The sequence below is a fragment of the Carlito syrichta genome, unplaced genomic scaffold (assembly GCF_000164805.1).
Source record: "Carlito syrichta isolate Samal-C Ts95f unplaced genomic scaffold, Tarsius_syrichta-2.0.1 Scaffold138451, whole genome shotgun sequence".
Classification (NCBI taxonomy): Eukaryota; Metazoa; Chordata; class Mammalia; order Primates; family Tarsiidae; genus Carlito; species Carlito syrichta.
Window position 1 is genome coordinate 316,951 of NW_007082547.1, and position 14,824 is coordinate 331,774.

At 49.0% G+C, this 14,824-nt stretch overlaps 1 protein-coding gene across 2 annotated transcripts in view; it reads right to left on the reverse strand.

The window, feature by feature from the left end:
- Positions 1-14,824, reverse strand: part of FARP2 (FERM, ARH/RhoGEF and pleckstrin domain protein 2) — a 129,792-nt gene that overhangs the window by 14,635 nt on the left and 100,333 nt on the right. For both annotated transcript variants that reach the window (XM_021708462.1, XM_021708463.1), the window contains 5 exons: positions 12,369-12,547; positions 6,998-7,087; positions 6,473-6,606; positions 5,725-5,806; positions 2,925-3,162 (listed from right to left, as the gene is read on the reverse strand). In XM_021708462.1, the coding sequence (XP_021564137.1) occupies positions 2,925-3,162; positions 5,725-5,806; positions 6,473-6,606; positions 6,998-7,087; positions 12,369-12,547 (723 nt within the window). The remainder of the gene's footprint in view (positions 1-2,924; positions 3,163-5,724; positions 5,807-6,472; positions 6,607-6,997; positions 7,088-12,368; positions 12,548-14,824) is intronic.

The window sequence follows — 14,824 nt, forward strand, 5'->3', positions numbered from 1 at the left end:
ACACAAAATCAGACACTAAGAGTGGCCTCCCCTACTCTGAGCAGGCCACACTGGGAGTGGCTTCTTGGCTGGGTCTGATCCCACCTCTGAGGCTGCCCAGAACACAGTGGCCACATCTTCCTTACTGGAATCACTTGTGGGGACCACCCTCCCTTTCAGGACTCCCTCCCGCTCTCTGACCATAGTCTGTTAGTGTGAAGTCACATGACTGCTTCCAGCTCTATCCTCTCCAGTGGAGGTGACAACATTCCCTCCCAGCTCAGCTTTCAGAGGATAAAGTCAGAAAAGAATGAAGCACATACAGAGACTGTCGTTTACAAACGACAAAATGACTCATAAATGACACTGAAAGCATCAGGAAGAACTTCAGTGGTGCTAGTGCAAGTCTTGGCAGCTACAAGCCTTGGTGGTCAGAGTCTGCTCTGTGCAGATTCCTAAGCTCCTGCCCCCAGTCCCCTGGCTCTCCCCATCTCCCAGCTTGGCCATCCCTAGAGACCCAACTTGAGCTTGAGCCCCTCCTTCTGGATACCTCACTGGGCAAAGACTCACCATGCCATGCTCATTCATGTATGACTGCCTGGCCCCATGTGTCCCCCCTGGATAGCACCAGTGCCACCCTGCTCTTGGATGCCATGTCCACAGAGTACAGGGCTGGAAGCCCTACTGCCACATGGGCTCTGCATTGCACTTGGGTTGGCATTGGAAGCTGCTGGAGGGTTAGGGCACATTTCAGACCTGATGGTGGACTGAAGTTCTTACAAATCACCCAAGTCTCCTTGACATCCTCCACAGAACCCACAGCAGTAGGCAGAGCAGGTGTGTGATGTTAACGGATCATCAAGACATGCTTAGCACCTAGCACCTTGGGAAACCCTCGTCAAAATGAAAAATAACTAAGCCGGGCTCCGTGGCTCAGCCTATAATCCCGTGACTTTGGGAGGCTGAGGTGAGTGGATTGCCTGAGCCCGCGGGTTCGAGACCCGCCTGGGCAGCGAGACCTCATCTCTATAATAAATCAAAAAATTAGCTGGGCGTGTAGCACGCGCCTGTAATTCTGGCTACTAGGAAGGCTGAGGCAGAAGGATCGCTGGAGCCCAGCAGGTCGAGGCTGCGGTGGCCGGGGACGGCCACTGCACTCCAGTCTGGGTGACAGAGTGAGACTCCAACTCAAAAAAAAAAGAAAAATAACTAAAAATGCAAGGCCACTTTCCCTCAGCCCCAGCCAAAAGGCACCTCCCTTTTGTCCAAGAGAGTTCCAGTTCAACTTCTCAGGAACACCAAGAGAGCTAATAACATCTGCACACCAAGGGGCTTTTTCCAAGAAAGTCCTCTCTTGACAAGCAGGCCTGTGCCCTGTGGATGGAGGGTAGGGTCATAGAGGGGAAGTAACCTGTGGCTGTGCCAGCTGAGAATGTGTTTTATCGACTGGGCTTTTCTGGCTCTCTAGATACGGCTGAGGTCTGAAGCAAACCTACTGAGGCTGACGGTTCTCAATGTTCTGTTGCATTAACAACTTACCAAGCTCTTATTTCGTAAACACAGCTTCATGTAGTTTTTGCACCAGCCTCATGTGGAACATTTTACTGATGAGAATCCTGACAAGTCAGAGGTGAAGGGATCCCTTAAAGCACATAGAGACATGATTGGAACCTGGGCCCTGGTCATCTTCATGGCATGGCCTCCCTGGTCACCTGGGCCTGGGTCATCCTCTGTCCAGCACTACTCCTACCCCATAATTACTACCATGGGATATGACTGCCAACAAGAAACAGTTGAAACACTTGAAAGCATTTCTATAATTTTGTCCTTTTCCTTTTTAGCAAACATGAAACATTTGTTTTTAGAATAAAGAGAACTGTCAACATTGTATGGTCCACTTTGTTTCTTGCTAATCAGAAAGCATCCTTATGCATACCCATTTATGGCCATAGGAAACCAGCTAGAAGGGAGTGCTAAATATTTTTTCATCTTATACTTTTTTTTTTTTTGAGTTGGAGTCTCACTCTGTCACCCAGACTGGAGTGCAGTGGCTGCTCCCGGTCACTGCAGCCTCAACTTGCTGGGTTCTAGTGATCCTTCCGCCTCAGCCTTCCAAGTAGCTAGAACTATAGGCACGCACTACCATGCCTGGCTAATTTTTGATTTATTATAGAGATGAGGTCTTGCCAAGTTACCCAGGCGGGTCTTGAACCTGCGGGCTCAGGTAATCCACTCACTTCAGCCTCCCAAAGCGCTGGGATTACAGGCTGAGCCACCAAGCCTGGCTTCATCTTATACTTTTAATGACAATTGTAAATTTACTTGTAAAAACCTCCTGGCGGACATCAATTTCCTACACTAAATTTACACTACAGTTAGAAGTCATATTTATAGGTTAAGAAGGTCAGAATTTATTCTTTTGTCCCTTTAACACAAATAAAAAAATGACAGAGTTCATGTATGTGAGAAACTCCTAACAGCTACCTTGGCCCAATTGTTTATAAGTTTTAGAGTCAAGGCCTCTAGGACAGAAACACCCACAGGTAACATGTCACTCTGGCAGTTGCCCCCCAGTCCCCATACAGATGCGGGGAGGTAGGGGATGCTGGCAGGACAACACCTTTGTCACAGCACCTACTCCCCATGACCACTGCAGAACAATCACAGCCTTTCACTGTGCTGCTCAGACTCAGGGCTGAGAACAGCCTTGTGCTGGGGTGGAGAAGCAGGACAGCCAGAGATCTGTGTGGCCTGAGACCTGCTCATGTTAGCAGTTGAAGGGGTGAGAAGGCCAGGGCCGGTGCTGACAGCACTGTAGTTCCAGCCCTTTGGGGGCAGACACCCTGCACTTTCCAGTGAAGGAAGCCTGGTTGTAGGTCTGGCAAAACCGTTCCTGCCTCCCAGTGCTGTCAGTCTTTGAGGTGCAGGCTTGTACTCACACTCACCACAGCAGTCGGCGTAGTCATGGTGCCTGGGCGCATAGTGCTCACACAGGCGACGCAGCAGCAGGCGGTAGTGTACCAGCCGCTGGATGGGCTTGAGCAGGAACGTGTTAAGAGGTAAGTAGCAGACCTTCTGTAGCTCGAACTCCTTGTACACTGCCTCCAGCTTCTTACAGCGTTTGGTGGCTTTCTCTAGTTCTGTCAGGACCTCGTCATGTCTTTGGAAGTAGCTGGTAAACTCCTGTGGAGGCACAAGAGGGGGTGTTTAGGTTAGGAGATGTGGGAGGTTCAGTGGGAAAGTGACCCGTTCACGGAGACAGAACTCCCAGTGTGGACATCACATGCTCACTGGAAATCCATGCCCAGTGTATGCCAGCTGGAGGATTTCCAGCATGTCTTACCCATCTCAGATTCCTTCTGACCTGTACCTCATTCCAGCCAGAGCCACTGCCATGCCAGCCACTGACTGGCCCAAGTTGCTCATGCTAAGTAGATCACAGTCATCTCCCCACTTGACAGATGAAGAACTGAGGCTGGGAGAGCTGTAGTTCACCTTGTAGGATGCAGTGAGTGAGCACTGGGCAGGGATTAAACTAAGCCCACTCCAGCTCTGCCTGGTCTCAGTGCTGGCTCCAGAAGTTTCTTTCAAGAGTGGAGCCAAGGCTGGGTGCGGTGGTTGATGCTTGTAATCCCAGAACTTTGGGAAGCCAAAGCAGGAGGATTGCCTGAGCCCAGGAATTCGAGACCACCCTGGCCAACATAGCAAGACCTCATCTCTACTCAATATTTTAAAATAAGCTGGGCGTGGTGGCATGTGACTGTAGTCCTAGCTACTTGGGAGGCTAAGATGGAAGGACTGCCTGAGACCAGAAAGCCAAGGCTGCGACAAGCCATGATTGTGCCATTGCACTTCAACCATAGAGACCTTGACTCACCAAAAAGAAAAAAAAAGAGCAGAGCCAAGCAGTTGTGCTGACCCAGTTATTGGACAGAGGGAATAACCATGTCCGATGCTTTTACAGCACACATAAAAGTGTGTGGATTCTGAGTGTCACATACACATATTAAATGAAACTAGTTCCTATCTTCCAGGTTTTAATATCAGACCAGTTTAAGATGACCTGTGTGTTATGATAATCTGGTTTTTTTTTTTTTTTTAGCTGAAGTCTCACTCTGTCACCCAGGCTGGAGTGCAGTGGCATGCTGATGGCCACTGCAGCCTCAACCTGCTAGGTTCAGGTGATCCTTCCACCTCAGCCTTCCAAGTAGCTAGAACCACAGGTGGGCATTACCACGCCTGGCTAATTTTTTTGATTTATTGTAAAGAGATAAGGTCTTGCCAAGTTGCCCAGGCTGGTATCGAACCCCTGGACTCAGGCAGTCCTCTCACCTCAGCCTCTCAAAGTGCTGAGATTATAGATATGAGCCACTGCACCTGGGTTTTTTTTTTTTTTTTTGAGTTGAAGTTTCACTTTGTAGCCTAGGCTGGAGTGCAGTGGCAAGCTCACGGCCAACACAGCCTCAACCTGCTGGGCTCAGGCAATCTGCTTTAGCCTTCTAAGAGGCTGGAGCTACAGGCATGAGCCACCACACCCAGCTAATTTTTTGATTTATTGTAGAGACGAGATCGTGCCATGTTTCCCAGGCTGGTCTCAAACCCGTGGGCTCAGGCAATCCTTGCGCTTCTGGCTCCCAAAGTGCTGGGATTACAGGCGTGAGTCAGCTCACATCCAAATGTACATTTCAATTCAAATTAGTGTAACTGATTTTGGGATAGATAGAACTTTCTAATTAACAATGTGGCCCAGAACCCAGAAAAGCATCAGGGTGGGAAAGGGGTATCTGAGTCCTCCAGTGAGGCTATCTGATGACAGGATAGAAAGAGCCATTGGCCCTTGGAAACTCTAGCAAGGGGTGTGGCCAGAGTCAGGCCAGGTTGGCTAGAAGGCAGGACAGGTAAAGGTTGGGGGATGGGGGGTGCCCAAGGAGTGGCCACTGCAGTGAGTGGCTCAGGAGCATAGTGTCATATATGGGACTTCACACCTCAGGCCACCATGTGATGAATTTGTGAGTATCCTGAGTGGGAGGGAGGCCTATCCCAGGTGTTATATAAGCAAGAGCAAGAGCCCTGAACAGTAGACACAAGACCTGGACTGGTGACAGCTGATGCAAACACTTGTGACAACTGGTCATATTAAAGGAACATCTTGCTTTTCCATGGCACTGATCTTGACTATCCAGAAGTCACTCCATTTGGACTCTTGGTTTTTTGTTTGTTTGTTTGTTTTTGAGTTGGAGTCTCACTCTGTTGCTCAGGCTGGAGGGCAGTGGCACACTCAAGACCACCACAGCCTTGACCTGCTGGGCTCAGATGATCCTTTGGCCTCAGCTTTCCAAGTAGCTGGAACCAAAGACACATGCCACCATGCCTGGTTGGTTTTTGATTTATTGTAGAGACAATATCTCACTAAGTTGCCCGGGCTGTTCTTGAACCCGCGGGCTCAGGCAATCCACTCGCCTTGGCCTCCCAAAGTGCTGGGATTACAGGCTGAGCCACTGAGCCCAGCTGATCCTTGGTTTCTTAGAAAAAACTAATTATGAGAGGGATGCTGCTCTAAGGGGACGATGTCCTGAGTGGAATACTGTTCTGAGAGGAAGATGTTGAGAGGGACTTTGTTCTGTGGGGGATCCTGTTCTAAACGGGGAATGCTGTTGAGGTGAATGCTGTTCTGGCAGGGAGGACAGACATACTCCCATCCACAGCATTTGTGCGAGGCCTGCCATCAGCACAAATTCAGCCTACCTTTAGCTGATGCATGTTCCTGAGCAGGATGTCCCCAATTCGTTGGTGTCCACCTTTCACATGGGTTTTGGAGGGCCCTTCCCTGGAGTAAAGAGGAACAAAAATATTCTAAATGTGGTGACAGCTTCTGGGGCACTGCAATATGACGCTGGGGTGATGACTGTCCTGGTCCTGGTCAGAGGGAGGGCAGCATGATGCTCTGAGGTGGAGGGCTAAGTGTCAGGGCCTGTCCTGGATGGAAACAGTTATTACATGTCTGGTCATTCAAAACAACAGATGGTAACCAGGCAAAAAGGGACCATCCACTTTTTTAAAAATTGAGGTCTCACTCGGTCAACCAGGTTGGACTGCGGTGGCACAATCATGGCTCACAGCAACCTCAAACTCCTGGGCTCAAGCAATCCTCCTGCCTGGGCCTCCCCGCCAAAGAGTTGGAATTATAGGCTTGAGTCACCATGCCTGGCAAGGATCACCCACTCTAACTTGTTTCTCCTGTTCTCTTTTCTGGATAATGAATAAAGGTTATTATTACACCTCTACTTCTCCCCATAGGATTCTAAAAATAAAATTCAATTAAATAATGGTTCTTCTGAATTGGTTTCTGAAGCTGGGAAGTTCTTAAGAGCAGTAATGATGATGAGGGCAGGAACCACTCTTGTTGGGGCCCAGGACGTGGGGGTAATCCATGTGGGGGTCTCCTGAGTGGGGGCTCAGCATGTAGGGGCCACCCAGTTCGTAGCAGTGTTACCAGAGCACCAGCCTCTGCTCCACCTCGCGCAGGAAACCTCTGTGGAACTCATAGATGGGATCGATGTTGGAGAAGAGCAGGGTCATCAGGGTTGCGGGCATGGCGTCCTCCTTGACCACTGCACTGCGGAACCACTGTGGGAGGAGCTTGGTGTGACGGGAGGCATGGCCCTTGCTGGGAACTGAAAAATGGTGCCCCTGAAGGCCTATGACCATAGGATACCCCAGCAACGACCCTCCAGTCACCGCCTACAAGGATGGCTCACATTAGTACATATCATCCAATTTTCAAATATAACAAAACAATTCTAGGTTGAAAGTTTCAAATGGACGCACTCCCAGCTTTATAGCTTCACAAAAATTTGGACCTCAATGTTCTGACCTGACTTAGAAGAAATGTTTTAAAGCAGATATATTTAATGAAATAGATACATGTAAGTCTCATGATAACCAAGAGACAGTTCTTGTCTCTGTTTGGATTTAAGATGTATTACAAGAAAATCAAAGCAATCAAAGCCTTTCATACCACAGTAATAACTTCTAAATCCTTCAGGTATGTTCTTTCTGTGGCAAGAATCTCCTTGGCTATGAAGTAGGCCTCGTCTGCAGGCACGCGCTGAAAGAAGCAGAGACATGTGAACTTGTGCCCTTGAGGTGTGGCCCCTCTCGTGTTCAGGGAGCCCAAAGTCTATAACACTCACTTCCCCACAAGTCACCCTTGTCATGGGGTTCCCAACCCTAACTCCTGATGATGTATCTCCCTCATATGTTTTTCTCAATTTATGTTTTTTTTGGAGAAAAGAATTGCCATTCAGATATCAACATATGGAAACAAGGCTGAAACTTATATTGGCTTTGCAATAAGATTATTGTTCAGATGTCACTGCCAATGGTATTGCAATTTAGCAGATATGGATCCACAAGTGTAGGTGGTTATGAACAATTAAACCCAACTCATACAAAAGTCATTAAAATGAACAGTGAGTCTACCTCAACCCTGGGCTGGCTGGTATACTTCCTGATGCAGGGGCAGACCCCCCTCAGGCCCAGCCCCCCAAGCCCCACCCCCCAGAGATGGCCCAGCCCTGGGCACTCCTGTATTGGATAGGGCTGTCTCTGCTCAATGTGCTGGCTCTGGGCAGGCAAGTCAGTGGTGGAGGACCCTCTGCACCTCGCCCAGCTCAGCATTCCTGGCAAAGCATATGCCTCACCATGGTCTTGATGGGCTCTGTGTCCTGTCTCTGAAGGGCCCCTCCCCACCCTGAGCCCCTCTGTTGAGATATAGTTGATAGCCCCTTTTCCACTGTCCTGCTCCACCTGGGCAGCTTGTCCACTCTACCACCAGACAACAGCTGTCTTGGGGCAGCTGGCCTGTGTTCCTGCAAACTTCCAGGAGCATGTGCCAGTTCTGAACAGGTACCTGGACATGCCTAGGAGCCATGGCCTCTGCCCCCACAAGAATGTCCTCCCCAGAGGAGAAGGCGAGAAACAACCCACACCATTAAGGAGGATACCACACGTCCCAGCAGAGAGGGCTGTGTAAAGTACAGCAGAGAACAGAGGAGGGGCAGGCCGTACCTCATTCAGAGCCAACAGCACACCTATGACAGGTCAGAGATCAAGGGGCTGGAGCACAGGAGAAGAGGAATGGTAAGGGGGTGAGACAAGCTACTGGCAGGGAAAGATGGCCACATAGGCCTTCTGGTCTCTTTGGATTCTACCTGAATGGGCCATGATACCCTTGGAACCGAGGATGAGAGTGAACCAGAATGGCAGGGAGGGGCTCCAGGAGGCCTCCCCACCTGCTGGTGTGACAGCACTGGCTGATGGGGCATGGAGGGGTGAGGGGTGAGGTCCTAGACACATTCTAGAGTTTTGTTTTTTTTTTGAGTTGGAGTCTTACTCTGTCGCCCAGACTGGAATGCAGTGGCCGCTCCCGGCCACCGCAGCCTCGACCTGCTGGGCTCCGGTGATCCTTCCGCCTCAGCCTTCCAAGTAGCCGGAATTACAGGCATGCGCTATCACACCCGGCTGATTTTTTTATTTATTGTAGAGATGAGGTCTTGCTGCCCAGGCGGATCTCAAACTCGCGGGCTCAGGCAATCCACTCACCTCAGCCTCCCAAAGGCATGGGATTACAGGCTGAGCCACCAAGCCCGGCCATTCTAGAGTTTCAATGTAGATGTGACACATGTGGGATTGAGGTGGGAGGGATGACTGCAGTAGTTTTTCATTTAAGTCAAGGGAAAGACGAGCTGCCTCACCTCACAGTAGGGTAGGCTACAGGGGCAGGTTTGGAAGTACAGGAGCTAGGTTTGCACCATGAATCTAACGTGTGTGATAGATGCCAAGCTGGAAGGTACAAGCAGCTGAGAAGGCCCACATTTTCTTCCCTATGCACCTGGACAGGTTGTGACACGCTGGCAGATGATCTGCCCCTTGTGGATGAAAGGGCGACAGAGGTTGTGTCCATCCTGTGTGCCCTGGAGCCCACTGACATGGCTGGCCCCTCAGGAAGTTGCTACCTGGAGCCCTCCAGAACCAGGGTGATGCCATGTTCCAGTTCTGGCCCCTGCTCCCCGACACACCAGCCCTCTCCCTATAGGAGAGCTGAACCACCTTGCTGGTCTTCATGTTTTCCATTTTTTTGGAGGGCTTCACAATATTAAAATGTTACTTTTTAAAATCCAAATTTCAGTAAAATCGTTTTAAAAAATCTCCACCTGAGATTGATAGACCCAGGGAAATCCCTGGGGTCAGAGTTGACCCAAGAGGCCCATGTTTATGGTTTGGGAGGCCTTGGCCTCTCCAGCATGGCTGAGGAACAGGGATTCCAGATGTTAACAACCACAAATAGTTGGTCTTGGGTCCTGGGAGAGTCTAGCACAAGGAAGCTGGCTTTCTAACTGCAGCCACCAAAAGCGACATCCTAACTCTGAATATTGTTCTATAGAAAAAGAATGCCCAAGTCCCAGACTAGCTCCTCTCCTGGGGATGGAGACACACAGAGACACGTGCCCCAAGACAGCCATGGCTGTACCACTCAGGAGGCTTTTCTTCACAAGTGCACCAGTGGGTGATGAGAGATGCAGAGTGGCCAGGGGAGTGGCTAGGGACAGCCACCCACCCCATGCCCTTATCAACCCAAGGAAAACCTCAAGGTAACTCTCAGGGGACAGAAGGCATAACAGCTGATTCTCTGCCCCTACACCTCCAGACTGATGTACAACCTGAGCCCCAAGCAAGTGGGACTGCTGGTAAGGGATGTGTGGTGGCCAGGGATACCCAGAGGAGAGCACAATTCTTGCAAGCTCTGCCACCTGTCATCATAGGAAGTGCCCGTGCACCCAAAGCAGGGTGAGCCAGTGGCAGTTCTCAGCCCCATGCAAGCACGAGGAAGACACTTCTGCCACCTTTGGCTTTCCTACCTTTCGAATATTGTCGGTCCTCACCAGTCTCTATTAGAAAGGGGAAAGACAGTGCATCAAGTGGGGGGACACTAGGGAGGAGGGAGATAAGCTGGTGAGGGCAGACCAGAGGATCAGCAGCTTCTGGGTCTCCACACATATCTGAGCAGCCAGATGCAAGCACAGAGGCTTGACGGCCTGGCCTTGAGGGGAGCACCATGGTTCTCAGACCCCTGTGTCGGCTTGTGGAGTTGAGGAAAACAGAGATGCTGCTTAGGCCCCACCAGGAGGGTTGTCAGTGAATCTGTGGCCAGGGCCTCTCTGGAACCTGCCGCAGCCTTGCTGGGTGACACTGACTCACAGGATCAGCACAGAGAGCAAATCTGATGGGCACTCACCTCCAGGCCAGACCACAGCTGTTGGCTCACCCATGAGCCCACATTTACTCAGCAGTCCCTGTGTGCCAGCTGCTGGGCTGGCCTGGGGGGCAGTGGTAAGGAAAGAGCTGTCCCTGCCACCCCAGAGCCCACCTGTCCTGGAAATTGGTCTTGCTAATGTGGACCCACACATGGAGAAGTAAGGCAAAGCAGACCCTAAGAAGAGACTGAGAGACACTGGAGCAGAGCTGAGGGTCTCTACATGCAGGGGCTGTGCCCAAGGGCTGCCTGAGAGAACCTCCCTCCACAGTGACCCAGTCACCAAGTACTCAAGGACAGGGCTCTGTGAGGACCCTGATTCTGTGAAGATGGAGGTGCCTCCATCCCAGAGGACCATCTCATGCTGCTGTTCCAGGTCAATAGGCTCCTTTCTCTCTCTGGGTCACACACCCTCAGTCAAGTTATCCTCAGATGTGCCAAGCTATCACTTTATAGAACCACCTAAAGAATCAAATACGTTTTTGTAATATAAAAAGTAACCAATTAAAATTTACTCTTGAAAACAGATTGCCTCCCAGTCATTTTTGTTTTTGTACCAAAGAAACCGTGAGCTCAACAAATTGTCATTACATTTCCAAAATAAATAAAAAAAAAAAAGACATCCACAGCCCACTGCCTCACTGCTGAACATGAAGCACCCAGGGATGAGCAGTGGCCTCTGCAGGCCAGTGGATGAGGATGAGGTGGGTGAGGTGAGGCTGAGGCAGGCAAGGATGGGGTTGAGGTCCTGGGACCAGAACTAGCCGTCATCTGTAGGCCGCACATGGTTTTGTGTCTACCTTGCCGCCTCCAGGTCAGGGGCTGCTCTCACACAGGGTAGGGCACAAGGGGTACTCCTGGGGAACAGGGGAGCAGAAGCCTGCACCACATCACATGGAGACAAGTCATTCCATCCTACCTGCTGAGGAATCGCAAGAGTTCTACAAGCTGCCCTGCCATCTGGAAGGCATGGCCTTAAAATATACTTTGGCCAACTCAGGATAAAACACAAACAAGAGTGTTGAAATGTTACAATGACATACCTCCCCTGTGATGGCACCTGAGGCAGGTGTCCCTCCCACTTAGGGGCTCCATGACCTCCTCCCTCTGGCTGCTATTCAGGGACTCCACACCTCCCTTCTCTGTGGTCCCCAGGCCCACCACAGTCCATAGCCCATTCTCTTTCCCAAACCACAAACTCCCTGAATCCTGCATCTTTTCTTGTAGTGCCTTTTTGCAAAGCCACAGCAGCTACAGGCGGGCCCCATAGGGCCAGGAGAAGGGAGGCCACCCTGAGATCACAGTGCCACTGCCCCTGGCTATCTTGCACCTCCCTGCAGCAGGCTTCTCTGCTCAGTCACTTTCTACCTACAGACTCTCAGTGTGTGCCCTTGCTCCTGTCACCTCCAATAAGAGAGACCTTCAGGGACCACTGCCTCAACTTTCTACCATAAATCCTCAGCTCTGCCTGTGACCCATGCCCATGCATCCCTCCCCTTGCCACCACAGCTGAAGATCTTCCCCTCCCAAGCTGCAGGCTCTTCCAACGTCTCCAACATCTGAACCAGGGCACCCGTCAGGTTTTCCATCCAAGAGCCTCCCTGGTCCCCAAGACAAGGTGGAGTCCCCAGCAAACCTTTTCTTAGCTGCCAGATTTTTACTCCTACTTACTTGATTGTTTTCAGTGCCCAACCAAGCAAGGAGTGGGGGAAGGAGCATAGAGGAAGGGACGAATGAGGAAAGGGGGAAGGAGGAAGGAGGGGGAATCTGGAAACGCCCACCCAGCCCCAGGGTCCAGTCTGACACATGGGGGGCGTAGGTACAAGGAACCATTTGGTAAGTGAACAAGGAAACTTGTCTTTGCACAAAGAAGCCTGAAGAGTCCCAGAGGTGATTTAACTGGGGGAACTGTCCCAGCATCTCTTCTCTGCTCAGGAGGCTCATGGGGTGGCTGTGGGCAGAGCCCCTTTCCACCCTCCCAGATTCCTCCACTAGGACTACCCCAAGGAAGACTGAGCACAGACCCCGGCCCTGTAACCCCTCTGTTTGCTTCTCAGCCTCTGGTGGTGCCCACCTTGTGTCTTGGCTCTTCCTCGTCATCCATCCTGGCTCCGCCAGCATCACTAAGGACAGGGCTCAGGAGTGGGGATGAACCCTGTTCGGCTGGACTCAGGGTCACCAGAAACGCAGGGCTCAGGCTCAGGGAGCTCTTCTGGCTGGAGGGAGAAGGCTGAGGACTATCCGTGGACAGGCCTGGAAACAAATGGGCAGGGGATGGAGTAAGAAATGAGAATGGGCTATGATGCAGGGTTCCTGACCTTACACTGCTGGAAAATGTGTATGTAAAGCCTCTATCACACACAATTCTAAATATAACATAAAATGGAAACGAAAATGAGTTGACAGTTGATCTATCCAATTCCAGAGACGAACCACAGAAGATGTGAACCTCATCCCCCCACCTCTAGGGGGTCCTGGATGTCACCCTTGTTCCTTTTTTTTTTTTTTTTCTGAGTTGGGAGACTCATTCTGTCGCCCAGACTGGAGTGCAGTGGCTGCTCCCGGCCACCGCAGCCTCGACCTGAGGGGCTCCGGCGATCCTTCCACCTCAGCCTTCTAAGTAGCTGTAAGTACAGGTGTGCACTACCACACCCGGCTAATTTTTTGATTTATTGTAGAGATGAAGTCTCACCAAGTTGCCCAGGCGGGTCTCGAACCTGCAGGCTCAGGCAATCCACTCACCTCAGCCTCCCAAGGTGCGGGATTACAGCCTGAGCCACCGAGCCCAGCTACCCTTATGTTTCTAGGGGCTTCTTTTTGCTTTAGAGAAGATGTAACTATGATAAAATCAAGCACCACAAAGTCTGTAAAGAAAAACTATCAAGAAGGGGACACTTCCTGTGTGCGTTGGTGGAGGTTAGAGACATAAGATGTAAAACCAATGCTAACTTATCTGAAAAAAAATGTCTATTTTAAGGTCAAGTTTATTAATAATTCATTTAAAAATTGGGTCATATAAAATTGCTCAATTCATGATACTGATTTCTAGTTCCTTCAGTTTTTCATTAATGAGGATTTTATTGTTTTTTCCCTAGAATTATACCACAATAAGTAATACTTAATATTTTTTCTTCTTAAAACAATGTTTGCTCTTGAAGAAATACCTGTCAATTTGTAGCTCAATTCTACAGAGGCTAATAATGAGATATATTTCATTGTACATTTTATAATAAATAAATTTCCTTTTCTATTTAAAAAAATTTTCAAAGGTTAATTTCTAATGTTTTTTTTATGGGAAACCAGTAACTATTAAGTGCCAAGTTTTAAAGACATCTTAAAAGCAGAGTTTTATAGGAGACATTTAACTGATGTTTAAAAACGACTGAAGATTAAAAAAAAAAAAAAAACTACTGAAGATGGAAATTTACCTTATGCTTCTAAGTATATAGTGTTTTACACTGAAACTACCATTATCTCTAACTATGATTATTAAATCGGCTTACCACATGTTGGAATAGAAGTAACCTGATTTGAACACCTGATTGTCAAATGCCATACCATGGGGCCTCCTTACTCCACCCACAACTGACTTCAAAGCAAGATTCTCTTACACTATTGTTGGAGTCTTCAGATGCAGCTGCCTATGTTAACTAGTTTATAAAACCAAAACTTGATTCATTTAACCTAAAACATGTAGGCTTAGAGTGGCTTCTTGGAGGATAGCCGACATAATGATTCCCTGTTCACTGGGCTGGCATAAGCAACTGAAATAGTTAACCCTCCTGTAGGACACGGGAGACGGGGGTAGGAAGTCCTTATTTTCACATTGACAAATTAGGAACTCTGGAAAGACCTTGAAGGCTGCTGGGGCTTCCACCTATTAGGATCTATGAGATGAGCTAACAATGCTCATGATAGCAGAGTCCTCCTCTGAACTTTTCACAAGATACATTTAAAACACAAGGAAACATTCATTGCTATAGAAAATCTAGGCAGCATCACTATATGAAATTACTGACAACCAATTTATTAGAATTTTCTTTTATTACACATTTAGTTAAGATATGCTAAGCAACCTTAAAATAACATAAAATTCCTACTTTTCACTGGGCCATGCCTGGTCTCTGTCACTTCTGAAGGGTTCAAAGCTCAACTGCGGCTTTGTACTAGCCCTGGAAGTGTGGATTACTTCCTATGTTGAAAAGAGGCATGTTTCCAAAGATGCGCTATTTAGGATTTGTGCTCCAGAATCCTCTTTGTTCCTAATAAGTTAGAAATGTATAATGAGATACATCTACATAATGAAAATTCAGAGAAAAGTCTGGAAGTTACTAATAACTTATATATTTATTCTTCACAATTGTATTGTTCAGAGGGTAGCAGCCAAGATGTTTTACATTCATTGGTTATGAAAGTAGACATTCACCTTTGTCCTTCTGCCTTCAGTAGTCCCCAGAGTACCACACTCAAGGTGTGCAGTCCCACAGCAAGTCACTAGTTGACCAAAAAGTTGCTGCAAAATCTGTCTTT